The following is a 27,439-nucleotide window of genomic DNA, read 5'->3' on the forward strand; positions in this document are numbered from 1 at the left end:
CGCTCATCCCCGAGCGGCCCCCGCACCAACGCCGCGCACGTTTCCCCCCGCAGACTCCGCGGGTGCGCTGAGCAGACGGAAGCTGCCTTCCGGGGCACAGCCGCAGGGTGGGGGCGCTGGGCCCTGTCCCGCCTGGGGCCCCTCGCCCGCTGGGGGTCCTTACTGTTCTCTGACACCTCCAGCACGTAGCGCAGCAGCGGGCTGTTCCCGTCGAAGGCCTGCGCCCAAGTCAGGTTGATAGCGCGCCTCTCCGCCGAGCTGAGCGTGGCCACCGGGTGCTCGGGGGCATGGGGCAGTTGCCTGAGGAGAGAGAGGTGGGGAGGTCCACAGCCAGGCGACCGGGCACCGAGGGCACGGGATGGGAAGGCCCCTAGCGTCCCGGGACCTGGCGCACGGCCACCGCTCTTGACCTTGGAGCCCCCCACCTGTATCTACCTGGAGACCACCTGTCAGCTGCACACCCAGGCACCCCTGGAAGGCGGGGAGAGGCCCGGAAGGTGCTCGGGGGAGGTCTTGAGAGGGGGTGGGCTGGCGGTCTGTGCAAAGGGAGTGGGCTTTCCTTCTCTGAGTCCCCCAGGGGGGCGGCCCTCACCTGACGCGCAGGTGGGCGCTGCGGGAGTCGTTGCCGCCAGCTGAGAGCACGCGGCAGGTGTAGGTGCCGATGTCCCCCGACCACGTCTGCGAGATGTGCAGGGAGCCATTCCTGTCCAGGCGGATGCGGGGGCTGCTCTCCGTGCCCAGGGCAGCCCCATCCTTCTCCCAGATGTACCTGCACGCCAGAAGCACCGGTGAGGGGGGGTGGCAAGGGCCCCTGCGAAGTGGGCTCCGCCCAAGCTTGTCTGGATAAGTGGGCCCCCAAAGTGGGCAGGGGGAGGCAATCTCCAGACACTGGGAAGCTTCCAGAAACCCAGGCCACAGGGATTCCCGTGGGGCCAGGCCCGAGCCACCTGCCAGGCTGCCTCCGGCCCACCGTCCCTGCCGGGCGAGGGACCTGTCCAGGAGAGGCGGCGCGTTAAGTCATTATCAGCCGTTTACCCCTCTAGAGGGTCTAGGTCAGAGCTCCGTTGCTTCTGGCTAGTGGCCATGGCAAAAGAGCCGGCCCCGAAGAGCCAGCAGGAGATCTCCTTCAGAAGAGGTTAAAAGATGGCAGCTGGAAAAAGAATTAAAGTTTCTGCACAGACCACATTTTGGAATTAGTTTTATGAGGGAAATCATTAGATCAATGCATCACTGTGACAAATTGACTTTAGTGTCCAAAAAATCACTTTCGCTTCGGTCAGTCAGTGCAAAGGGGGACTTGAGAAATTACACAGATGCCCATGCCTGACAATAAGATGTAGCTTTTCTGGAATTGCTCTTGTGGAAATACAGCTGTGACCGCTGTTGTCGACACACGGGGAGTGTGGCCCTGGGTGGGATGGCGTGTCGTCGTCCCACAGCAGGCTGCCTCTAGCTTTCAGTGCGACAGCAGGGCGTGGGGTGGCCACCCAGGGGTGCTGGTCTTGACCCTCACTCGACTGGGGTGGGGGCAGGGCGGGGGGCCTGAGTCACGGGCCACGGAACCATGTGGGTTTAGGAAACTGGAGATTGCTAGGGAGGATGTTTCTGTAATTTTTTTTTTTAAGATTTATTTTATTTTTTTAAAAATTTCATTTATGTCTCTCCCCTTCCCCTCGCCCCCTGTTGTCTGCTCTCTGTGTCCACTCACTGTGTGTTCTTCTGTGACCGTTTCTGTCCTTACAAGCGGCACCAGGAATCTGTGTTTCTTTTTGTTGCGTCATCTTTTTTTTTTTTAAAGATTTATTTTTATTTATTTCTCTCCCCTTCCCCCCACCCCGCCCAGTTATCTGTTCTCTGTGTCCATTTTCTGCGTGTTCTTATTCGTCGGCTTCTGTTGTTGTCAGTGGCATGGGAATCTGTGTTTCTTTTTGTTGCGTCATCTTGCTGTGTCAGCTCTCCGTGTGGGCGACGCCATTCCTGGGCAGGCTGCACTTTCTTTCACGCTGGGCAGCTCTTGTGGCTCTCCTTATGGGGCGCACTCCTTGCACGTGGGGCTTCCTCATGCCGGGGGACACCCCTGTGTGGCATGGCACTCCTTGCACGCATCAGCACTGCGCGTGGGCCAGCTCCACACCGGTCAGGGAGGCCTGGGATTTGAACTGCAGACCTCCCATGTGGTAAGCGGACGCCCTATCCATTGGGCCAAGTCTGCTTCCTGTAATTTTTTTAAACAAGTTTTTTTTTTAAAAGGAAAAGTAGAAAGTATAGGTAGGAAAAAATGAAAGAAAAAGGATAAAAACGCAAAAGTGATTCAGTACATCCCCTGATGGTGGCCACATGACATTGGCCATGGTTTTAGACCCACGGAACTGCCAGCAAAAGGTGAAACTTAATGTAAACTGCATACATAGTCGCTGACAATGTATCGGTATCAGCTTGTCAGCTGTAACGAGTGTACCACGTTAATAAAGACTTTACTAATAGGGGAAACTATGTGTGGGTGTGGGTATATGGGAAGCCTCTGTACTTTGTGTGCAATTTTCCTATATACCTGTCATTGCTCTAAAAATAGTCGGTTATTAAAAAAAAAAAAGGAAGCGAAGAGAATCAGGATGAGTTTAAAAAAAAAGAAAGGAAAAGAAAACGTAAAAGTTATCCGTCACTCGTGGGGAACTGTTATTGACACTGGCATGTGCATCTTCCAGACTTTTTTCCCACCCACCCCTCCCCCAGAGACAGTGTACCACTGTCCACCGTGGGCAGGCTCTGGGGTCACACTGGGCATAATGACACCTCTGCTACTTTGATAAGTACTTTGTGATCTTGGGTAAGTTTATTTAACCTCTTGGTGCCTCCTTTTCCTCATTTGTAAAATGAAGAAAACAGTACCACTACCTCATAGGGTTGTGAAGAGTTTGGGAACTAATATAAAATTCCTAGAGTAGTGCTTGATATATAAGTGGTCAATAAAAGTTAGCCATCATTATATGTTTTTACTTAGTACATTTACAAAATTATTGATCTACTTACCATCCAGCTATCCAATTTATCATCTATCCATCCTGTTTTCGAAGATGCTTTTTCCACTCAGCAAAATATTTAAGCTCTTTTCCATGTGACATTTTAAGCCATGATTTCTATCAGCTGTATGCGTTTCATCCTAGGGCTGTTTGGTAATTTAACCCATTTCCTAAGGCTGGAGTTTGGCTTAGCACTTTCTTGATATTATAGTTAGTGGTGAACATCTTTATAGCAAACTATTTATGTACATTCTAAATCACTTCCTCCAGGATAAATTCTCAGAAGTGAAATTGCCGAGTTAATTTTTAAGGCTGTTAACATGTATTTTCAAATCGCCCAAAGTAATCACCTTTGATTTAACTCTCTATCTGGGAAGGAATCATCCTTGCTTGTTTAAAAGCAAATCTAGCTGCGGAGAGTAATTCTTGCATAGGGAATGCCTATGGCAAGCAGGTCCTATTTGCCTTGGGATGTGTACACAGCACCACCTATACAGTATTTGTGTCCAAGCAACTGAACTTGGGATCTAACTAGTAGGTTACTTGAATCTACTGAGAAATACAGAAGGCAGAAGACCAAGGCCAAGCCCTGGATATGGGATATTCTACAGCAGGGGTCTACAGGCTTTGTAAATAAAGTTTTATTGGGACACAGCCACACATTCATTTACGTATTATCTTTGGCTGCTTTAGCACTACAGTAGCAGAGCTGAAGAGTTGCAAAGAGCCATCTGGGCCATAAAGCTGAGAATATTTATGGTCTAGCCCTTTGCCGAAAAAGTTCATTGCTCTCATTCCCGTAGAACCTGGTTTCTCCAACAAATAAATTGTGTGAAAACAAAAGAAAAATGAAAACAACAAAAAATAGGAAGGGAAGGAGATGGTTGCAAAATTTAAAAAATGCACCAACCAAATGCAATGTGTGCATCTTGTTTGGATCCTGAGTTAAACCAAGCAACAGTAAAGAGACACCTTTGAGGCCACTGGGGAGATCAGAATATGGATCGATCTTAGGAAAAAGCAAGGAATTGCTGTTAATTGTGTTAAGTGTGACTGTAGCATTATTATATTACCAAAAAACCCCTTTTAGTAAGAAATGCACACTGACATATTTAAGGGTAAAATCACACATCTGGGATTTGCTTTTAAAATATTCCAGAGAAAAAAATGTGGAAGGAGGATAGATGAAATAAGACAGGTAAAATCTCGATAATTGTTGAAGCTGAGTGATAGGGTAGATGAAGATTAAAGATACAATTCTATTTTTGTGTATGTTTGAAAATTTTCATAATAAAAAGTTAAAGGGAAAAAAAGAGAAAACAACCCATGCATCCATTCATCTCAGAGACAGTAGAAATTTTCCAAAATAATCTGCAATTATATAATTGGTTATTATACAGCTTTGATGAGTAGTTTTCAGGGGTCCTCTCAGCTTTAAATAACATTAAATTGTTCTCCAGGAATCAAGGACGTGCAAAAAATATTTAGTTACAAGGATATTCATAATAGTGCTTTTCACTGTTAAAATTTTCAGAAATGATCCAAATATTCAGCAATAGGGAATTAGGAACATAAATTATGTTACAGCCACACAATGGACCACTGAATAATTGAGTGTTTACAAAAATATCCATTGATATGGGACGAGGTACCTAGAAGAGTCTCAAGGGAAAAAGCAAATAAAGAAACTGTGTTCCTTGTTTTGTCAAATGCTTCCCCAGGATTATTACTGATTGTCTCTAATTGGAGGAAACACAGATAACTCTACTTTTGGACTCCTCTCTACCTCTTTTTGTTCATCTTCAATTTCTGTTTCCCCCCTAAATGAATACCTATTAGTTACATCATAAGAACAAAAAACCACAATAAAACATTTTTAAATATTAATGTTGGCTAATAGTGGATTGTTCAGATCCTTTCTCGGTTTGGTTCTGGTGCCAAAAAAAAGTTTTCTGGAGGTTTTTCATGCTGACAAGCCGCACCTGGCCAGCTCGCACCTGCGGACCCCTGCTTTATTCTCAGAACATGTAATGCAGGATGTAAGTGGCCACCATTTTAGTTTGATTTGGTTGTTTAGATCCTTTCTAGTCTGATCAGGGACGCTGTTGCATTTTATGGCTAGAGAAGGGGTTTAAAACCCAATCTACATATTAGAATAACTTGGGGAACTTTTAAAACCCACTGATGCCTACATCCCACCTGGGAGAGGGAGGGTAGCAGGGAAGCTGAATAAATTGTGCAAATATTTTACAAATATAATTAGATAGTTTTAGAAATTTTATTTAAAATTGTTACTGAATTAATATAGCTTTTGTTGTGAAAGAGTTTTCAATGAACAGACACTAAAAGCAAACCTCTATGCGGGGGGGGGGGGTGGATGTAGCTCAGTGGTTGAGCACCTGCCTTCCATGTACGAGGCCCTGGGTTGAATCCCTGGTACCGCCTAAAAAAATAAAAAAAGCAAATTTCTACATATATATGGGTCTGAGACCCACAGTAGTACTCTATGGGTGTTGAGGGTTCTCTTTGAGAAATTTTTTTACAGTTGGCTTATTAATTTAGCAAAATTTGAATCAACTCAGTAATAAGCACATTCTGGATTATTGGATGTCAATATTATAACTACCTCTACACGATTTCAACGCTCTTGCTTGCATTTGTGTTGGCACGACGCATTTTGCAAGCTGGACCAGCGATATAGCCTCAGGTGCTCTCGAGTTCTAAACCCCCCCGAGTTCTGGAATTCTGAGACCCTAGCTCCCCTCGTCTTCCCGGGCCTGGCCGCACAAACTGCCATACTTCCAGAGCCCACCAGATGGCGCGCCAGGTGCAGCTGCCGCGCTGGGGAGAGGCCAGTTTCTCCAAACGGCCCCGGGGCCCAGGCCCCTTCTAGCCCAGTGGCCGGTAAAACAGAGACGCAACACGTAGGGAATATTTGCTTTAAAGGAAGCAGTTAGATATTATTACTCAGCGTTCCGGAGCTCAAGCGAGAGACCGAAAGGATGGGTTCTTCCTGGTTTCAGTTCCCAAAGCCTTCCTGGGGATTTGTCACAGCTGTTCTCCTGCCAGGCATGCGAGGGACCCCAGCTCTCGGCACCTGTCTTGGCTGCTTCTGTCCACAGCTGCTCCTCCCAGGCCTTCCAGAAGCCTCTACAGCAAGACCCAGCTGCCCTGAGGCCACGCCTCGGTGGAGAGGGTGGCCTGGGATTGGGCACTGAGGACCCACCCGGGGTCATCGTCTGCATCCGCCCTAGCACTGCTCCTATCGATGGGGAGAGGGTCTACGACGTGGGGGCTTGCCGTGGCGTCCTGGGGGGGCCACAACAGGGTATCGGAGCCCCGCGATCTCTCACCCACTTAAACGCCTTTGCTTTTCGGCCGCCCTCCGCGCTCCATTCTCTACTTCCCGCTTTTATTTAGCCCTGCCCCTTTCCTCCCCCCTCTGCCGCTGTAATCCAAGGAAAGTGACTTCCCAGCGCAGGTCCAGACCCCCAGCTGCTTGCTGCACACTCAGCTCAGCAGGTGGTCCCCGAGGGTGTGCTCGGGCCCCCTTGGGTGCCACTTAACCAATGGGAGAAGACACCCTGGCCCAGCCACAAGCCCTCCCCCCTGCCCGATGGGTACCTGGCAGTCACGCGGGGGTCGTGGGTCACGCCGCATACCAGGGAGGCCTGCGTGCCCTTGATGACGCTCTGGTCCTGGGGGGGCTTGGTGATGCGGGTCCGAGCTGGAAGAGAGCGGAAAGTGCCACGTGGTGGGCAGGGCGCCTCGGGGCTGTGGCGCTCAGCTCAGGGTGGACGAGGGCAGAGCCTGACTGCGGGCGGGTGGGCAACGGCGGGAGTCGTGGAACGGGGTTCCAAAGGCCACCGCGTTTTTGTGGCACTTTAAATCTTGGAAGCCACGTTCATGGGGTGGGAGGTGTCCTTTGATTTTGCTCTCACAAATCCATGCAGAGGATGGAGAAACAGATCTGATGATGACGGGGCCGCGCTGGTGGCACAGTAGCGTGCCAGGACAAGGCGAGGGTCTCCCGTCCCCGCGCAGGCAAACCCACCCAGCACCTGGGCTCTGCCTGGATTGGCGACCCCAGCGGGGGAGAGCCCACCTGCTGCTGTCAGAGTAGGGAGGGGCTCGAGAAGCCCCCTTTAGGCAGGGGTCAGCAAATACGCCCGGGGATCAAATCTGGCCGGTGGCCTCTTTGGATCATCAACTTATTGGAACACGGCCGCATCACGTGCTTGTCTGCGGCTGCTTTTGCTCTAACAGTAGAATCAAGTCTTTGCGACAGAGACCGTCTGGTTCAGAGCCTGAAATAACCGCTCTCTGCCCTTTGCAGGAAAACTTGGCCAACTTTTGCCCGAAAGTGTATGAAGAGAGCTGTGACATCACCGCTACTTTCTCGAGACCCCGCCTAGCATGGCACATGGCACGAGCCCATGCCCCTGGCCCCAGGACCTGAGCCTCTGAGCTAGCTCATTTGTCAGCGTCCCCCTCACACGCTCCCTGACCCGAGCGGTCGGAGGGGCGCAGAGAGCCGGCGGGGCACGTGCTTGCTCTGCAGGTGTGCGTCCTCGGCGCCGGCAGGGTGCACCCGCGCGCACACAGGCATGTAAGGGGCTCCCGCTGTGCACACTCACCCCAGACCACCAGGTCGGCCGAGGCTTCGTCCACCCCCCGAGAGTTGGTCGCCAAGCAGGTGTAGGAGCCGGCGTCGGAGATGTGCGTGGGGCTGACGAGCAGGCTGCCCGACTCCAGGAGCGTGAAGCGCGGCAGCTGCACAGAGCCGCTGGCCAGGATGCGCTCCCCTGGGGGCGACACGGGGTGGGCTCAGCCCCTGGGGCCCCAAGCCTGCCCAGGGGCGGCCCTGGCACCCTGCTGCGGCTCTGTGCTCGGACTGCACCTCCCATCCACTCCCCGGATTCTCCCACCTTCAGAAATTGCTGGAAGGGCTGCTGGGGGTGTGGATTAGCGGGGCGGGGACCCAGAGAGGGGTCTGACTTGGTGACAGGCACAGGTCACAGGCAGGCAGCCGCAGCCTGGGTCTCCTGGTGTTAATCTACCCTCCTCGTGCCGTGGCAGTGAGGCAACCAGGCAGAGCCCTCGGGGGGTGGCTGCCACCTGAGGTGATCGGGAGGCAGCTGGCTCTGATCAGGTGGTGACAGGTGTCCTGCAACGGGATGCTTCTGGACGGGGTCACCTTCAAGGGGCAGAGAAGAGTGATGGAGGTGGTGGTGGAGAGGGACATGGGCTGGGGGTAGCCGTGGGCAGCTCAGGACACGTCCTTCTGCAGTGGGGCCTCGCGAGGGCGCGCCCGGCCTGAGGGGTCCTGGCCAGAGAGTGAGTGCAAGAGTGTGAGCACGTGCCGGGCGTGTCACTCTTGGTTTTACCTACTGTACCCCTTTCAGATGAAACCTGCTTCTCTGCGTACAAAGGGGACTCTCCATGCATAAATCTGCGTGTGAGTCCATTTGCACATGTGTGCAGGATAGTGATCTGGGGGGCGTGTCAGGGATGTGACTGGACACATGCTTGGGTGTGCCTAGATTCTTTGCACAAATGTTTCTTGAGCACCTACTGTGTGCCAGGCTCAATTCCAGGCCCTGGGAAGATAGTAGTGAACAAAATTGAAACCCCAAGCCAGGCCCGGGGTGTGGGGGTGGGAGAGTGCTGTGGAGAAGGCACAGCTGAGCGGAGGCACGAGGGGGACACTGTGAGGTGTGCGTGCTTGCACATGTGTACGCAGGGAGAGCTGGGCAAGTGCAAGCACACGCAGGCAGGAGGGGGAGCCCCGAGCTGCCTGGAAGAGGAGGTCGGCCTCCTGCCTGCGCCAGCAGCCAGAATAATAGCAGAAATCTAGTCTCTGCCATTTCTTGGGCTGCGCCACTTGGCAGGCACAGGGCAGGCCCTTCACGTGCGCCGCTCAGCCGCCCTGAGGCGCGACAGGGTTGTTTGCAGAAGGGGAACCGTTGGCTGGGAGTGAGTCAAGAACTCACCCCAGGTGACAGGTCTGGGAAGGTGCAGCACACCGAGTCTGCTGGGATGTGAATGGTGCCCTTGTGGCTTGTGCAGTGCTTGACCTGCTGACTCTACAGGAGCCCAGAGCCCAACCTGGATGGCTCCAGAGCCGAGCTCAGAACCAGGAGCCAGGGGTCAACCTGGATGGCTCCGGGACTGAGCTCAGAACCACTGCCCCAGCCTGTCCCATGGCCACCCCCTTTCCCCCGGAAGCAGGCCTGCCCCACCTACCTTTCTGCCATGTGATGGCTGGCCGGGGCGCCCCCGAGGTCTCGCAGGCCAGCACCACTGACATGCCGTCGATCACCGTGCTGTCCAGGGGGCCTCTGGTGATGTTGGGGGCGATGCCTACAAACGGAGGCAGGGGACCTCTTAGCTGCACCCCGGGAGCAGCCTCCCCCGCCAGAAGGCCAGGGCGCGCCGAGCCCGCAGAGGCCAGGGCCTCCCACTCCCCTGGTGGCCCTCCCTGCTGTGGGTCCCAGTCCGGGAAGGATGCAGGTGCCCGGATGGGGACAGCTTTGGGAAGAAGCCCAGAGAGCCCACGAGAGCTCCCACTTCACTGCCCTACAGAAGAACCTGGAGACACGACTCCCCCCTGCCTTGATTCCCAGACCTCCCCTGAGGGGCCCCCAAGGCCCCCCAAGGGCAGCTACACCTCCATGACAAAGGAAAGGGGATTCAGCCTTTGTCCAACGTGAAAGAATGTGAAATACGGGAAATCGAGGCTCTGGTTTCTTAAAAGAAAACAATACCTGTGGCCAAGGGGAGCACATCCCACCTTCCCAAAGGCCCCTAGCTGGAGACCCTTCACCTGGTGGCACTGCTTCTTTGCATCGGGTCTCCTTGTTTTGGGGGCCCCTCCCTAGCCTTAGGCCTCAGTGAACAGTCTCATCCCGCCTGAGAGCAGCAGGGTGGCCCAAGGACTAACTGACCTGCACCCATCAGAGGTGAGAAGTGGGACGGCAGTTCCCACGAACCCAGCCCCCCTCCGCTGGGAGGCTGCCCTGTGGGTGGGCCTGGGTGACGAGCCCTGTGGGGCTCCAGGGGGCCCCTGAAAGTCCCTTTGCTGCTGCTAATAGGGTGACCACCAGTGACTTGACATTTGTACAGAGCTGAGCCTTGCAGGTTTCAAGGTGTGGCCCCAAACCTCTTATTGATTCGTATGTGTGTGTGTGTGTGTTACCTTATTTGATTGTTAAAACAGCTCCTTTGGGCAGGCGGGGCGGGCAGGGAAGCTATGGTAATTGCCAGGCTCGTCTCCAAGGGGGGCAGGAGCTCGCCAGTGGTGGAAGGGATAAGTGTTGGGTGCTGTTCCTGGGAAACGTGGGCAAGCCCTCTTGGGTCGGGGGTTGGGATGGGGGTCCCTCAGCCTGCTCGGGAACCCAGGGACGGGCGAACGCCGGAGCTGGGCGCCTGTGGCTTCATAGCTTCTTTGCCCAAAAGAGCCAGGGGCCCCCCTCGGCTCTGGGACCCTGGGGAGAACTCCTAGCCAGCGGGGGCTCCTGGGGAGCTCCGGCCTGGGGCCGTGGCAGCATGACGGGCGGTGCCAGCCAGGCCGCTGGGCTCGGCGCGGGACGAGGGAGGGCGCGACTTACTGGTGACAGCCAGGTAGGTGGAGGTCTGTGCCTCGCCGGCCGCGTTGCGGGCGAAGCACTGGAACATGCCGGTGTCGTCGGGCTCCAGCCCGCTGATCTGGAGGCCACCGTCGCTGCGCAGCCGGAAGCGGGACAGCTTCTCCACCTCGACCACGGCCGCGTCCTTGTACCAGGTGACCGAGGGCGGAGGCACCCCTGGGGTGAGAGGCGAGTACCGTCAGCCTCCCCTCCCTTCCTCTTCTGGAGGGGCTCGGGGCGGGGGTGGGGGTGGGGGGGTGGGCCTGGGTTGTGAATGTGAACCCAGCGTGGCTTCATCTCTAGTTCCTTCTTGGGGGAGGAGAGAGAGGGAGTCTCAGAGCAGCATTTCTGTTCTCGGATGCTATGGGCTATAGTAGACGTTTCCAGAATATTATAAGACGCCGGGGTCAGTTTAGTCTGGAAATGCTGGGTTGGGCAGACTAATATTTTAAAGAATGAAATATTTTGCAAAGCCTTTTACGTGTCCTGAGACTGTCCCAGCCACGGTGGTTTTCCAGACCCACTTGACTGCAGCACTCTGTGTCGAGGAGCACGTGGAGGGCGCCAGCCTCCCCAGGCGATACCCGGGAGGCCCTGCCTCCACGGCCAGCACCAGGAGGCCAGCAGCGGCTTCAGCCTTGACCTGACCTTGCCCATCGCCCCTTGGCCTGGCCCGGTCTTCCCACAGCCACGCTCTGCACCCCCATTCCTCCAGGGCTCTGACCCAGCCAGCCTGCACCCCCTCCCTGCCCCCCACCGCCCCTCCGCCCCTAAGCCTGCTTCCTTTTCTCCCCAACACTTTTCAACGCTAGTGTCGTAGGATACCGTATTTCATTCGTTCCACGATGCGCCTTCTTTCACATTCTAACGTCTTGGAGCTCAGAATCTATCTTACAATTGGTGGCAGATCATAAATTAATTGCTGGCATCTTTTCTTTCTTAGTGGTACATGAAATAATGGGGCACCTTACAACGGATGGCATTTTAGATGAAATGAAATGAGGTGTATTTATTTGTTTACTGGTTTGCCGGCCTCCCTCTTGAGAATATAAGCAGGGTCTTTGCGCATCCCACTCCACCCTGCTCCGCCCAGCTCCACCAACAGTATCGGCACAGCACGTGTTAGCCCTCAGAAAAGATCCATGGAATGAACGGCTCTTTGCCTTCTCCTTGTGGCACCAGAAGGGGAGTCATTATTTATCCCTCCCTCTGCCGGCCTCCCCCTACCTCCGCTGTATTCTGCCCCACTGCTCAATATCAGACCACGTCCCGCCATGCACATCTGTCCCTCTTTCTCTTCCCTGGTTTTACCCTGCCTGTGACAGTCTTTCGGCTCAGCTGAATCAGAAGGTGGGACGGTGGGGCTGGGAAAAGTAGGAAATTTTCGCTAACTGTAAAAAGGGGTGTTAAGGAGGAAGGGTAGGTGGAGGAGATGGAAGAAAATGGCCCAGAAGCCAGGCAGTGCTTCTAACAGGTGCCCTGAGGTCGGGGAGTTGTGACATTACAGTAATTTGGCATTGTCTTTCACTCTCAAATTATGGGCAATTTGGGTCTGTCCCCAGTCCTGAAATTACGGTAATTTGGGTTCATCTGTAGCCTTGAAGTTAAGGCACATCGGGTTGATTTCCAGTCCCGAGATTACAGTAATTTGGCCTGTTTGTTTCCTGAGTGTCTGCTCACGGCAGGGCTGGCTCTGTGCTTAGCGGCACCGTCTCCAGTGGGAGGCGAAACTTAGGAACGTCCACAGGGACGGGGGAGGCTGAAGGTCTGGGGTCCCTCAGGCCTGCCTTACCTTTGGCCCGACAGGGAATGTCCACCACCTTCTCCATCTCGGCTGTGATGTGTCTCTCTGGCTCCTTGACAAACTGAGGTGGCTCTGCAGGACGAAGGGCGGGCCGGGGTCAGAGCCGTGCTCCTTTGGGCCCAGCCACTGCCGGGGGTCAACCTAAGCAGGCCCGGGCCCTCCCCCCCATCAGGGAGCCCCAGCAGCCCCTTCTCGCCTCCCGAGCACTCACCTAGCACCGACAGGTGGGCTCCCCGGACGGCGGAGGGGACGCTGCTGCTGCGCAGGACGGCCTCGCACTCGTAGTAGCCGGCGTCGCTGCTCGTGGGGTTGGCGATGGTGAGCCGGCGGTTGTGGTCGCTGATGCCCCCCGACAGCAGCACCCCGTTCTTCTTCCACACGATGTGCAGCTTGATCAGCGGCCTGGGGGCGGGGGGGCGGCAGGGATGTCACCACCGGGACTTTGGAAGTCCCAAGAGGCAGGATGGGGGCGGCCACCTGGCCCGGCTCTGCTACTTTCCAGCTGCATACCCTTGGGCAAGGTCCTTCGTGGCTCTGAGCCTCAGTTTCCCCGACTGTAAAATGGGGTGATGGTGCCCACCCTCGGGGTTGCGGGACAAATGCATTCAAGCAAGTAAATGCCTGGTTCGGACCCGGCAGCCCCCTCTGGCTCTCCTGGTGCGACAGGAAGTTGGCCTTAGCCGGGCATCCAAGTATAAACCAGCAAACTGAGGAGCTGGAGACGAGGGCCAGTGACAAGGAGACACGTGGTGGAAGTACCCACGGTCTGGAGACGCAGAAAGAAAGCGGGGAGAAGGGCACATCCACCCCAGCGTAGAGGAGTGGAATCGAGCTGGGCGCCCTTGCCTACCCTCACCGACCCCTCCACCGACGCGCCCTTTGGTTTGGTTTCCTGGGGCTCCTGGTGAGCCGTGGTGGGTTCCTGAGAATGCGCCTTTCCTGTGTTGGGCTAATTTCATGGGGTGTCTGGAGAGGCTCCATGGAAATGGGGGTCCGATGGTCAAACAAGTCTGGGAAGCCTGGCTAGACCCACGTCAGGGAGGTTTCTTTACCGCGGGACTTGTCAGGGCCCTTAGACGTTCCGCCGCCTCCTGGCAGCCTTCCCCGTGTTTGCAGAGGTCTTGGGTGCCGAGGTGCGGGGCTTGGAAATGCTGCTCCAGGAACCTTCCGCTGGAGGTGACCTCTGGGCCCTTATCTAACTTCCCATTTCAGGTTGTCTCTATTGAGCCTTTCTAGGGAGCCAGTTTGGGCTGGGGCTCAGGGCTCACATGCCTGATGGAGAGGCGGGAGCTCGCATCGTTCCCATCCTACCGACAGCCCGGAGCACGGCCGCTGTGAGCGTGGGCCTTGCAGGCAGCCGGCGGCATCGCGGCTTGGCTGGAGGCCAGCTCGACGACCTTGGGCAGGTCGTTTGCCCTCTCTGGGCTTCGGGGTAGTAACACCCATGGCTTGAGGGTTTTGCTGGGATGGAGGAGATGGTGTTGGGAGGTGCTCAGCACGGTGCCCGCACGGAACGAGGCTCTAAAATTATTTGCTTCCTACGTGAGGGCATGGGTAGGCGGAGGCGGGACTGCACCTGAGCCCAGGTCACTGTCAAGTCCTTAGTGTCAGACAGGTCTGATCTGCCTCTCAGCATACACGTCTCTGCACGGGAGGAGGGCTCGGCACTGAGAGACAACTCACTCCCCGGCCAGGTGGTTCAAAGTGTTGGGAGCCGGCCCTCCACCTGGCCCACGTCTCCTGGCTGGTATCTGTGCCCCCAGCTCCCATCAGCTCCCACCAGCTCCCACCAGCGCCTGCTTCTCTCCTCTTGGGCCACACAGAAGGAGCTGGGGTTGCGTGGACCGTGCCCTGACTCAGCCAGCGTGCCCCTTGTCGCCCTTCCTCCAGGCTAAATGCCCCCGTGGCTTGTCTCGGGTTCCAGAGCTTTCTGAGTCCCGACTGCTCTCCTCAGAGTCGGTGGCTCGGGGGCACCCCCTGGAGTAGGGGTGATGGGGCGGGGGGAAGTGCTACCCACCTGGCATTGGCCACACACTCCAGGGTCACCTCCGAGGTGCCGGCCACCACACTGGTGTTCTTGGGAGGGATGATGATGGTTGGGGCGATGGGGTCTGCAGGGCCCCCAACATCTGGGGAGAGGTCAGATAGGGGCAGAGGTCAGAAATCCGCCTCCCCAGAGGCTGATGACTTGGGAACCTATAGCATCAGGGGAGACCTCTGTCCCCATGAAGTGGACCCAGGGCACGGGGACAGCCCCAGGGCCTGGCTCGCCCCTCTCCTCTTCTCCACTGGCCGGTCGCTCACGGGTGTCCAGGGCAGGCCCCCGGAGACACTGGCTGTCCCCAGCTCCTCAGGTCAGTGGCCACTCCCACCGCCCTCATCTCCTCGTTTGAACTTGACCTTCAGAACCCACCTCTCCCCTTGGATTTATCTTATTTGCTTTCTTCTTCAGTGTCTCCCCTCCTCCGGGGGACAAACGCCCACAGTGAGTTGAGTGACCTGGTGTCCCCAACTTCAGCCCCCCAGTTCTTGCTCACTGGGAGCCTGTGGATGTGACCAAATGAGGAACCAGGGTTTTTGCAGACGTAACTAGTTAGGATGAAGCTGCGCTGGTTAGACTAGAGTGGCCCTCATTCCAAGAGCCGGTGTCCCTGCTGGAAGAGGAGAGGACACACAGACGCACCCACAGGACAGAAGGTTGTGTGAACACGGAGGCAGAGCTCGAGGGCTGCAGCGGCTACCAAGGAACGCTGAGGACTGCCCAGGGCAGCCCAGAGCTGGAAGAGGCATGATGGGCTCGCGCCTGTGGCTTTTGGGGGGGGGGCCCAGCCCTGCCAGCACCCTGACTGCAGGCTGCCAGCCCCTTGGTCTGTGCATTGGTCTGTGCAAGGACACATTTCTGTGACGAGCCACCCAGCATGTGCCCGTCATGGCGGCCCGAGAAGGCTAAGGTGGGAGCCTCTTTGTTCTGACCCCCTGATCTGCCCCCCAGCACAAAGAGCCGTGCCTGGCACATAGTAGGTGCTCGCCTGTCTTTAAGTGAAGGAACGCACAGAACCAGCGCTCTCATTGTGCAGCCCCACAGCCGAGGACCGACATGGAGGACTTGTTACGCGTGGGCCATACCAACGGCACTGCCTCTGCTTTAAGTTCCTGAGGACTCGGGCAGCTTTTGAGCTTTGTGGCCGGCGTGGGCCCAGTGCCGGCAGAGAAGCCAGTGTTCTCTGGCACCTGCTCCCCGGTGCCGACAAAGCAACCTCAGTGTCTCAGGACACGCCTGTCCGGGAGGCTCAGGACGTCACAGGCCGGTGACACACAGGGCTGGGGGTGACAGTGACAGGGCATCCTTCACGGGCGGGGGGAGGGCTCGCCCTGGGCCACCCCGGAGCCCTGGGCAGTTTCCCTACCGGCCTCCAGGCGTTGCTGGAGAAGCCCCAGGAAGAAGGGGAGTGAAATGAAAAGAGGGGAGGAAGAAGAAAAAAGGAAAGCAAGGACGGGGTAAAGCCAAATAACTGCAGTGATATAAAAGTCTCATGCAGGCTCCATAAAGAGCGGTCGGACTGATAGCTGCTGATATAGCCGAACCCGTAAAAACATGCTCTAAGCTGTTTATTACGTACGGGACGCGCAGGTACCTGCCCAGATTGATGGGGACAAGGGGAGGAGACTGCCAGGGGCTGACCGGCCGAGGTGCAGGGGAGTTAACGGAGCCCACCCCCGGGGCTCCGGGAGGGTTGACAGGGGCCTCCCATGGGGGGCCGCACATTGGCCCGGGAGGGACTGACGCCTCTGAGAGGCAGGGGAGGTGGGCCCCACCCAGGGGCTTGCAGTGGCTTCCTCTCCAGGGCCACCTCGGGCAGGCGACTTCCTCCCACTGCATTTCTGTTTTCTTGGGGGCCAATGAGGATAAACAGCAGCACTTCCCAGGGGCGTGCGAATTCCACCCCCACTTCAACCACTCTTTCCTGGATGTGCCAGGATGTGCCAAGTGGTGCTCCAGGCACCCGGACGCCCAGGGCAGCAGGGCTCTGTCCTCGTGGGCCGCCCCGATCGATGCTCATTGAGTGCCTGCATGGGGCTGTGGGGCGGAGGCTCGGGAGGGACGGTCGAGCTGGCCCGGGCCAGTGTCCACTCCGGCATGTGCCTGCCTGTGCTGGGGGAGCTTCCCCTGTCCTGGAGTAAGCGGTGGGCCAGGGGCCACCCAGAGGCCAAGGGCCCAGCCCCTCGAGGCTCTGGACCAGGGAGAGCCCCGGGAGACCAGGCAAAGCCTTGAGTGCTCCCGGGGGCTGGGGTGGGGGGATGGCTTCCTGGGCCCTGGGGGACTTGGGCGGGAAGGAGGAGGGGATGCTAGGAGGGAGCACCGTGAGCGCAGGTGTGGAAGGTGCTCAGTGGACTGAGCAAGGCGTCCACAGGGAGGGAGGCCGCCCTGGCCAGCCTGGGCTCCTCCCATGCCCCGCTCCTGCTCCAGCAGAAATTGCAAATTGGTTCCGGTGGTTTTTCTGGCTGAGCCTTGATGTGGCCTCAGAATCCTTCTCAACACAGGGCCCCGGTGGGTCAGGGTTGGCATGAGATGAAAAGCACTTGCCATCCCTGCTATGAGATCGGATTGGGAGAGGCTGGGTCAGGGCCAGGTTCCTGCAGGTGCACGAGTCTGGCCTGAAGTGGGAGCCATGGCAAGGGAGGGGAGGACACACAGGAGAGGACCCTCGGGAAGGGTGATGGTCTGGGGGTGGGGCAGACAGGCAACGAGGGGTGCTGGGGGGACGGGCTCCAAGAAGGGGGATAAGTGGCTTTGTGACCTGAGTGGGGTGGTGGCAGGTGGAGACAGGCAAGAGGAGGTCAGAGACGTGACGATGTGCCGTGGCTGGCAACGGGGGCCGAGTGGCCGCCTGTGCAGCTGGGCCGGTGAGAGCGGGGAAGGGTGAGATCCGGGGCAGCCGGACAAGCAGGGGGCCGAGACCCGGATGCTGGCTGGTTCACTAAGGGCTGGAGGAAGAAGAGAAGGGAGCAGGGGAGACGCACGGGCGTGGGGGCTGCTCAGGGAACAGGGGCAAGTGGAGGTGGCTGTGCAGCGCGGCAGCGGGGCGAGATGGAGAGGAGGCCAGTGGACATGTCACTAGGAGGTCGCCGGTGATGGGGGCTGCAGAGAGGAGGGGGCTAGTGGAAGCCAGAATTGGGGAGTCAAGGGCGAGAGGATGGGGACAGGAAGTGAGTGCAAATGACTATCAGGCAGGGGGGAGGCAAAGAGGAAAGAGGAGGCCTCGTTTTAGGACGAAGGCTCGAAATGAGCCTCCTCGGGACTGGGGGACGACCGAGCTCACGAGACACACAGTCGTGGCTGATGCTGTGGGTTTTGTGGTCAGAGAAACCTGGGCTCGTTCCTGATTTGGCCAGTGATGAGCAAGGCCCTTGGCACACAGAAGGTGCTGGAAATGGAGGCTGTGTCCTGGAGGGTCGCGGGGATGGGTGGTACCCACCAGCCGCCAGCAGGACAGGCCCTCCTTTGGGTGGGGTGTCCTCTGCTGGGGCGGGCTGGGCTAAGTCAGCTCCTCCACTGGCCCTCCTGGGGACCAGCTAGGGCAGGGGACAGCCTGGCCGTGCTCGGGGACCTCTGCTCAGACAGAGGCGGTTCAAGCTCAGACCCATCGAAACCAGAAGGGACGGGATGGTCTTGAGGACCAGAGTGAGGCCAGCCTGGCGCCGCCCTTACCGAGTTGATGTGGGGCCGTGAGCTGCAAGTGGATACTGAGTTCTTTTTTTTTTTTTTTTTTTTTAAGATTTTATTTATTTATTTAATTCCCCCCCTCCCCTGGTTGTCTGTTCTTGGTGTCTATTTGCTGCGTTTTGTTTCTTTGTCCACTTCTGTTGTTTCTTTGTCCGCTTCTGTTGTCGTCAGCGGCACGGGAAGTGTGGGCGGCGCCATTCCTGGGCAGGCTGCTCTTTCTTTTCACGCTGGGCGGCTTTCCTCACGGGCGCACTCCTTGCACGTGGGGCTCCCCCACGCGGGGGACACCCTTGCGTGGCACGGCACTCCTTGCGCGCATCAGCACTGCACATGGCCAGCTCCACACGGGTCAAGGAGGCCCGGGGTTTGAACCGCGGACCTCCCATATGGTAGACGGACGCCCTAACCACTGGGCCAAAGTCCGTTTCCCTGAGTTCTTGAAATGTGGCTAGCACCCCTTTGATTTAATGTGATTCAACTGGAATTAATTTACATTTAATATTTAAAATGGAGCCTCGACTGTTATTGGGACACTTTTAAGTACGTGGGGAACAATTTGGGTGCGTGAATCTACTTTTTTGACCATAAATTTTATAAGCTCTAAATGCAGATCATGCATTTCCAATGGAAACCCGGCACCCCCATCGAGATATTCTGTAGTATAAAGTACACACCAATTTCGAAGACTATGTACAAAACCCATGCAAAAGATTTCACTTATATTTTTATATTGATTATAGGTTACAATGATAATATTGTAGATAGAATGGGTTAAATGAAATATATTACTGAAACTAATATCTATTTCTTTTTACTTTTTTTGTTTTTAAGAACGTGGCTATGGGAAATTTAAAATTCCTTACGAGGCTCACATGGGCCCCACCACCCACTCTTGCAGGAGCCGTGGGGGTCTGTGGGGGGTGCACAGTCAGGCCTGGCAGGGCGTCCCTTGTGGGGTCACCGGCCACTCCAGGGGAGCAGGGGCTCGGCCAGGGGCTGCTGAGTTGCGGAACTGCCCTGGGGAGCGGAGAGGCGGGAGGAGACGGTGGCGAAGGGGGGGGTGGGTACGAGGTAAGAGCAGGGGAGCTGCAGCTGGTGGTGGTAGAAGCAGCAATTGCTCCCGTCAACCGGCAGGCAGGCAGGGGTTTGTGTCAGTGACAAGAACAGGTTTTGAAGTGCAGTCACTCGTGGGAGGAGAAATTAGCTAAAAATCAGTGGATTCTGCTCTCAATCCAGCACAAATCATGCATGAGAGCAAGAGGCGAGGGGCAGTGGGTTAGGAGAAACAGACACTGGGGAGGATCTGCAAACAGCGGGGCGGCGCGGGCCCTGCATGCTGCCCTCGGGCCAGTTGCGGGGCTGGGGTACTGCGATGTGGCAGGGAGCGAGCCAGCCCCCACCGCTGGCCCCGAGAGGAGAAGGGTTGAACCCCTGGAGGAGGAGGCTGGGTGATGGGGACCAGCACAGAGCAGGGGGCCCTCGGACCTCTGGTCTCTGCAGGGTAAACTGAGTCACATGGGAGGCCTGGCCTTGACTCTGCGTGGGGAGTCATTGTGAGCAGCTCCCACATCTCTGAGGTCGCCTTTAGCTAAGTGCCTGGATTCCAGCAGACACCAGGTAACATGATCACTGGAAAACAGGTGGAGGCGAGCATCTCCCTCCGATGACAAAATTCTCTTTTATTCCAGAAACAGCGGCCCCAGGCCTCGGGCTGCCCAGCCGCAGGGACCAGACCGAGCCCTAGACCGTGTAAATGTTGGGGGGACCCCTGTGAGCCTGACGGGGCAGTGCCTGGGAAGGAGTCTGTGCATTTCCTTCTAGGCCGATGGGAACTTGGGGTGGGGAAGGGGCTCGACTCTGGGGAAACGGGAAGGGGCCCCGCTGCAGCTTGGGAGGCCCAGGAATGGGCGTGGCAAGGGCTGGGGAATGTTCTGGGCTCTTCGGGCACCGGCAGACAGAAGCTGGGATTAGAGGAAGGATGCAGGAAGGCCCGACGCTGCCCGGCCCGCCAGCGCAACCGTGGATGACAGAGGTTGAGTAGGAGCTGTACAGATGTGGGGAGCTGTACAGATGTGGGGAGCTGTACAGATGTGGGGAGCTCCCCAGCTTGTGGCTGTCGCGGGAAGCTCTGGCCTCGTCCCGCGTAATCTGTGACTCCCTGCTCTTGCCTATTGCCCGGGGCCACCCGTCCCGCCTCCTCTGTCCCTGGGAAGGACCAGGCCGGTGGGACATGTCTAGGATCACCATCACAGATTGGCTTCATTCCCGCCAAGGTCCTCTCTGCCCAAGGATATGCCAGGAGTTGCTTTTCTCTTTTGCCGCCCTCTCTGCTCTGTTTCCTTGACCTGAGTTCTCCTGGAGGGAGCTTTGCTCTCTCCCAGGATGCGGATGGGCCTCTGCCGGCGGGCAGAGGGGCGCGGTGAGCCTGGAGCCTGGGCTCCCACCCGCCAGGTGCCCAGGAAAAGCGGGGCACAGGCAGCCAGTCTATTTCTTCGAAACATGAGCACCCCACCTCCTGGCACGTTCTCCCTTTCACCGCCTGAGCCCCGGTGGGGGCTGCAGCCCACGCCTGCGTGCCCTCCCTTGCTGCACCCCGCTCTGCACTCTGCAGTCAAGCTAAGCACCCCCTCTCCAGATCGAGGGTCTCAGGCTTGTCATGAGAACAGGTGTCCAAAACCCAGCCCCCCCTAGACCCAACTCACCCAGCTGCCCAGCTGCTTCTCCGCCTCCTCCCCGGGAGGGCTCCTGGCCTGCCCCCCCCAGCCTCCCCCTCCTCCCTCCCCCCACCGTTCCATCTTCCCAACAACCCCCGGGAGCACGGTTCCCAAGATTTAATGAGCCGCTCCTTTATGGGTCCCAGGCCCCGCCGCTCACTTACTCTCCACAGCGAGAGTGATGGGCTGGCTGGTCTTGTTGTCACCGTTCTTGTCGTTAACAGCCTGCACGTAGTAGCGGCCTGCGTCGGGGGCCACCGTCGACAGGATGACAAGGGTGTTTTCCAGCGTGATGGCTCTGGGCAGAGAGCAAAGGACTCCTCTGACGATGGTGCCCGGCGGCTCTGAGAACCCCCGGGGTGGGAGCGGGCCAGCTGGGCAGGGGACGCGACTGTCCCTCCCTGTCTCCAGCTCGGGAGGGGGTGGCATCCAGAGCCCGCCTCCAGCCGGCTGCCCCCAACCCCTTACTGCTGGGCCTGTGGCTTGCAACCCGGCCATTTCCAGTTTGTAGAAAATGCCCCCCACGCCGCCAGCGCTGGGGCTCAGGCCCCAGTACCGCACGCTTGGGCCAGGGGGCCCAAGCTTCTCCGGCCACCCCCCGCGGCCCAGCTCGAGGCCTTTCCCACCAGCTCCGTGCCCCATTCTCCCAATGACAAACAAAACCATTAGTTTGTCACGTCTATCTCCGGATTTTAATGTGATGTGCCCGAGACAGCTGTTAAACATCCTTAATGTTAGTTTAACAAGGACAAATCCAGTTGAATTCTTTTCAAATTCTCCCATTAGGTGACTGTTAGAGAGTTTTAAACAGGCTCTCAAATAAGCATCTCTGGCTCCTGCTGGCCCGGCCCAGCTCCCGTCTAGCCGGGGTGGGCTGGTTTCTTGTTTTTCTCCTAGTTTGGGTCCTTCCCATCAGCAAAGCTCTGGGAAGCAGGCGGTGGGAAGGCAAAGCCCCTTCCCCTAATTCTTGGGCACCCTAATAATGTTCAACTGATTTTTGTCTCGAAAGCTCTTTTAACCTCCAACTAATGAGGTGATGGGAGATGGACCAGAGCTGGGTTTAAACTACTTAGAAGATGGCAGAACGGGAGTGGGACGGTGACCGCTTCCCCAGCGGGGCCTTCCAGGTGCTCTGGTCTCCTGCAGGGCTCTGCTGCTCATCGGTGAGCGAACCTGGATGAGGCCTCAGAATCCTTCCCAACACAGCTCCTCTGGGCTCAGAGAGGAAGGCCCCACCCCCACTTTGCTCTCTTCTTGACAAGAAGGCCTCCCCTGCCTGCATTCTCTCCTTTAGCTGTATGTTTTCTATATTATGATGGATCTTTCGAGGTCAGTGGTTCTCAACTGGCAGTGACTTTGCCCTTCTGGGGACATCTGGCAATGGGGGTGCTCCTGGCATTAGGGGGTGGAGGCTGGGGCTGCTGAGCATCCTGCCATGCCCTGGACAGGCCCCACAGGAAGAGCCATCGGCCCAAATGCCCATAGTGCCGCGCCGGAGAAACCCCGTTCTAGGTAGAGGCTGTGTGCAGCCCGCAGAGACGAGCAGCTGCCACAGCGTAAGGAAGTGGTTGCCCGGCCAGAGGCCAGAGGCCGTGCTTCCCAGGCCCCCTGCACCCAGGGCTCCGTGTGACTGAGCGAGTGGGAAGTGGGAAGAGGTGACACTGGGCCCTCTAAAAGCTGCTGCACGGTTCTCACGCTCCCTCTCTCTCATCTGTCTGCCTGAGCAGAGCGAGCTGGAAACCCTGTGCTGGTGAAGGCAGAGCTCTCGTCAAGGAGGGTCCCGGAGTGGCTGCATGGAGGGGAGCACCCTTTGCATCCGTCGCCGTGCTAGGATCTCACATGAGCAAGAAACAGACTCCTACAGGGCTAAGTCACTGAGACCTGGGGCCTGTCTGTTATCAAGACTCACATCACCTGAGCTGCACCTCAGCTCGGGGCTGCAGGGCCTGGGTTCGAGTTCTGCATGTGGAGGCAGAGGTGAGGAAATGTGACAGGGCTTTCTCCATGAGGACCTGCCCCTTGGCGTATGGTCATGGAACGACCCTGGCCCTCACCTCAGAAAGCAGAGGTACTCCCAGGACTCACGGGCCTGTCTTGGCACCTGCACGACAGAGCTGTCCCCTGCTGGGACACAACCTCCCTATCTGAGCCAACAATTCACCATCTCCGCTGGCTTGATCGCCCCTGGGTGAGGCTGTAGGGGGTTCCCTGACTCACACAGCCTGATGCCCTGTTAACCTACTGGTCTACCCCAATTCTTCACCCTGCTCTGTATCCCTGTGACTCCAGTTTTTTCTCATTCAAGAGGCAGAGACTATTTCCCTGCCTCTGGATGCTGAGTTCTGCCATCTTCCTTGCTTGGGCCAATGGATGTTATTAAAGACTTGAAAAGTGCATGTTTCTGCTTCCTCTCCTGATCCTCTGCGATTGCCAGGAGAGCGTGCTGGGTCTAGCCCGCTGGAGGACAGGATGTGTGGAGCAGGGCCAAGATTTCCCGGTTACCCAGATGAGGCCATTCTAGACCAGCCAGCAGTCAGCTGACCCCAGACAAGAGAGAGAGCCCAGCCCCTACCAGAAGAACCACCCAGCTAAGTTCAGCTGAAACCACCAACCTGTTTTCATGGGAAAAATGAAATCTTATTGTTTCAAGCCTTTGGGATGGTTAGTTACGCAGCATTATTGTGGCTGTGGGAAACCGATACATACTAGGACAGAGGTTCTCCTCCCAGGCTGCACAGGAGAATAACCTGGGGAACTTCAAAAAGTCCTGAGGCCTGATCACACCCCATTTCAATGAAATCAGAATGTCTTGAGGGTAGGACCCAAGGAACAATATATTTTAAAGCTCCCCAAATGATTTCAATGGTACCTAGGTGCAGCGGCACTGTTCAGGGTTAACTCGCCAGGCTCTCCAGCACAAGTGCAAACACCTGATCTTTGTTTCCATGTCTTTGGGCTTATTCTCACCTATTTTTCACATAAGACAGAATCAAGGCCCCTGACTCTGGATTGGGGAAGTCCCACCACTTAGAGACTGTGCAAGATTTGGCAAAGTAGTTCAACTTGCGGGAGCGTCACTTGACCATCTGTAAAATGGGGCTGGAAGGAGCCCTCTCATAAAGCTGATGTGAAGACCACTCACTTCGTAAGTGTTTGGGGGGCAGGTACTCTGGGGATAGAAACCAGAAGAACAGGCGAGTGTCCCACCCCCGGGGCTCACCTGCCTTGGAGGAGGGGACGACGGCTGCCACTACTGCTATGAGACTCTTACCGCGTGTCGTGATGATGCTTCTCTACCTGACCACAGTCCCTAAGGGCAGAGCTGCCCACCTGGCCCTGCGCCTCCTGCACAGTCCAGGGCTGCGCTCCCCCCAGGGCTGCTCCGGGCACGCGGGAGGAGGTGAGAGCTGGAGTCCCAAAGAGGAAGGCTGGGCAGGGTGGGTGGGGAGGCCGGGGCGTGAGCTGGGTGGAGCCACCGCGCTCCTGCCTCCCTGGAGGGGCTGGGTGTCCGCGCCGCTGCTCCTACCGCATGCCAAGCTGCCCCCACCGAGGCCTGGGGCCATGGAGGGTCCTTGTTGGTATGGAAAGGGTCCTGTGTTTCTCTCGCCCCGGGCCTCCCCTGCCCGTCACAGCGCAAACATCCCCAGCCGTGCACCCTGGCGGACACCCAGTTACACCCACACGACGGAAACCCCCTGGGGCTGCCTGGCCGCCCGCCTGGCCGGGGGAGGTGCCGGTGCCTTCCGTCGCCTCCTCCCCCACCCGGCGCTGCCTGCCCGAGCCCGGGCTGGTAACCATGGAGACAGTGCCAGTGTAGGTGGTGGTCTGGTTTCTTCAGGGCTCTGGGAGGCAGCTTGTTCTCCAGCTGAGTGGAGACGACCCTGGAGCTCCCTAGGAAGCGGCCCGGGCTCCCCAAGTCCTCCCACCCACCTTCCGAAAGCGTCCCTTGTAACCCCGACTTCTCCATCACCCTGCGAGGCCCCCAATCTGGCCACATCCCAGCAAAGCCGAAGGAGGCCCCGCTGAAAGGGCCCTCATGGGCAGATGGAGTCTCCCCGGCTCTTGCCCGCGTCGCCTTCCCCAGGCCCTGCCCTCCGGCCCCGCAGGGCACTCACATGCGGCTGCTCGGCGGGATCTTGCGGCCGTCCCGGAACCAGGTCACCTGCGGCTGCGGGAAGCTGGCGATGCGCGGGGCGCGCACGACGGCCGCTTCCCCGTGGGAGACGCTCTGGTGCTTCTCGCCCTCCTCGAAGCTGCCCATGTCTGCGGGAGGGAAGAGCGAGCAGGCGTCAGCCCAAGGCTGGCTCTGGGGACGCCCGGCGCCTGGGCCGGGGGTAGGGGCCGCGGAAGGGAAACTCAGGACGGCCACGGCAAGGCGCTAGGCTCGGCATGCCCGGACCCCCAACCTCGCCCCACCTCGAACCCCAGCACCGTGAGGTGCCCAGAGCTGGGCTCACCATGCTCAGCCCACCCCACGTCACCCCCTACCCCCATCTCTAACTGCAGCACAGTGAGATGACCTGCTTTGTGCGTTTGCATTTTATATCCATTATCTCCAGTGACTCATCTAACCACTATGAGTGGTTGGTGATAATCTTACACAATTTACAACCCAAAAAAACAAAATAAAACAACTGACATGTCCAAGGTCATGTTGCTAGGAAGAGTCAGGATTTGAACTCAGACCTCAGAGCTGGTCCTCCTTCCTGCCCTCCGGTGCTGCTTCTGGTGCAGCAGGTGGTTAGGAGAGGGTGGAAGGTCAGGCCTGGGTGCCCGTGGGAGGAGGGAAGGGCGGGCACGTTGGTGTGGCGGGGTCTGGGGACCAGGAGGAAGGGGCATCCACAACCCAGCGCAGGGACAGTTTCCTCCCCTCCTCTGCCTCGGGTGGGGCGCGTGTGAGGCTGCACGGCTGTGTGAACACAAACACCATATTGCTCTTTTTAAAACAAGCCTACCCACTTGGCAGAGGAAGAAGGCAAACGCGCATCCCAGCCCTGGGGTCTGTCAGCCCTGAGGAGGCCCGGGGGAAGGCTGCCGGCTTCTCTGCTGGCCCCAGGGACCAGGAGGTGCCCGACTCCAGGAGGGGGCTTGGGGTCAGGCGTGGGGAAGGGGCGGCGGTGCTGACGGCCACAGCTCTTGGGAGTCAACGTGCGTCTTTGCTGCTCCCAGGGGGTCGGTGGAGCAGGATCCTGAGCTGCACGTGGCGCCCGTAGGGAATGCAGAATCTCGGGCTCTGCCCCAGCCTGCTGAATCAGAACCTGCCCTTTCCCGAGGCCCCAGGAGGCCCCAGTGAATTATATTCACTTTCCGGTGTGGATGCACTATTTGTTCTCAAGTTTGCTGCGAGTCAGAATCATCCATGGGGTTAAAAAACGCTGATGCCTCGGCCCCACCCCCAAAGCATCCGCTTTCATTGGAACGGCTGTGGGCTGGCCACCGGAGCAGCGAGGTGCAGTCGGATTTCAGGCCAGCAGTCAGGTGCCTTAGTTTCCCACGGCAACCCCGTTCCCTCCCCAACTGAGGGGCCACAGCCCAAGCCCTGGTCTCCTCCGACTGCTTGTCCTCTAGTACCACTGCCTCTTCTCCTTCTACCAGGAGTCCTGCACCTGAGAACCCCCCCTCCCCCGCCACAAGACTGTGAATTTCTAGGGTGGGTGGAACCCAGCCACGAGTTTTTTTTTTTTTTAATATTTATTTATTATTATTATTTTTTAATTACATTAAAAAAAATATGAGGTCCCATTCAACCCCACCGCCCCCGCCCCCCACTCCCCCCACAGCAACACTCTCTCCCATCATCGTGATACATCCATTGCACCTGGTAAGTTCATCTCTGAGCATCACTGCACCCCATAGTCAATGGTCCACATCATAGCCCAGACTCTCTCACGTTCCATCCAGTGGGCCCTGGGGGGATCTACAGTGTCCCGTGATTGTCCGTGAAGCACTATCCAGGACAACTCCACGTCCCGAAAACGCCTCCACATCTCATCTCTTCCTCCCGTTCCCCACACCCAGCAGCCCCCATGGCTACCGTTCCCACACCCATTCCACATTTTCTCTGTGGACATTGGATTGGTTGTGTCCATTGCACACCTATGTCAAGTGAGCCAGCCACGAGTTTTTAAAGCTCCTCCAGGAGTTCCACTATGTGCTGAGGTGAGAACCACGATCTTTGTTCAAGCCGCTTTCCATACAATGGAGCTAAGAACAGCCCCTTCCTCATAAGTCTGTGATGAGGATTTTGTGCGATGTGTGTGTGTGTTAGGCAGGATCTTTCCAAAGAGGTGGCGTCAGTGCCAATCTCCCATCCCGCAGGCTCTTAGAGTGAGATGGCCAGGCCTCCCACGGAGAGGCGGGCCTTTGTCCCCCCACTGGATCTGCGTGGGGGAGCTTGGGCCATGCCACCAGTGGAACATGATGGAAGGGAAGGGAACCTCTGATCTTCCAGGCGAGGCCACCAAAAGGCTCCACGGGGGTCTCGGACACGCATCCTTGGAACCAGCCACCATGCTGTGCTTGTGGCCCGTCTGGAGAGGAGCTGAGGC

General features: G+C 57.3%; 1 protein-coding gene across 3 annotated transcripts in view; it reads right to left on the minus strand.

Annotated features, from left to right (window-relative positions):
- Positions 1-27,439, minus strand: part of SDK2 (sidekick cell adhesion molecule 2) — a 257,675-nt gene that overhangs the window by 66,721 nt on the left and 163,515 nt on the right. For all 3 annotated transcript variants that reach the window (XM_058284650.2, XM_058284651.2, XM_058284649.2), the window contains exons 4-14: positions 25,007-25,154; positions 21,056-21,189; positions 14,470-14,581; positions 12,664-12,854; positions 12,441-12,524; positions 10,631-10,825; positions 9,267-9,383; positions 7,658-7,825; positions 6,645-6,747; positions 593-769; positions 164-300 (exon numbers count right to left, since the gene is read on the minus strand). In XM_058284650.2, the coding sequence (XP_058140633.1) occupies positions 164-300; positions 593-769; positions 6,645-6,747; positions 7,658-7,825; positions 9,267-9,383; positions 10,631-10,825; positions 12,441-12,524; positions 12,664-12,854; positions 14,470-14,581; positions 21,056-21,189; positions 25,007-25,154 (1,566 nt within the window). The remainder of the gene's footprint in view (positions 1-163; positions 301-592; positions 770-6,644; positions 6,748-7,657; positions 7,826-9,266; positions 9,384-10,630; positions 10,826-12,440; positions 12,525-12,663; positions 12,855-14,469; positions 14,582-21,055; positions 21,190-25,006; positions 25,155-27,439) is intronic.

Source organism: Dasypus novemcinctus, chromosome 21, assembly GCF_030445035.2.
Source record: "Dasypus novemcinctus isolate mDasNov1 chromosome 21, mDasNov1.1.hap2, whole genome shotgun sequence".
Taxonomy (NCBI): Eukaryota; Metazoa; Chordata; class Mammalia; order Cingulata; family Dasypodidae; genus Dasypus; species Dasypus novemcinctus.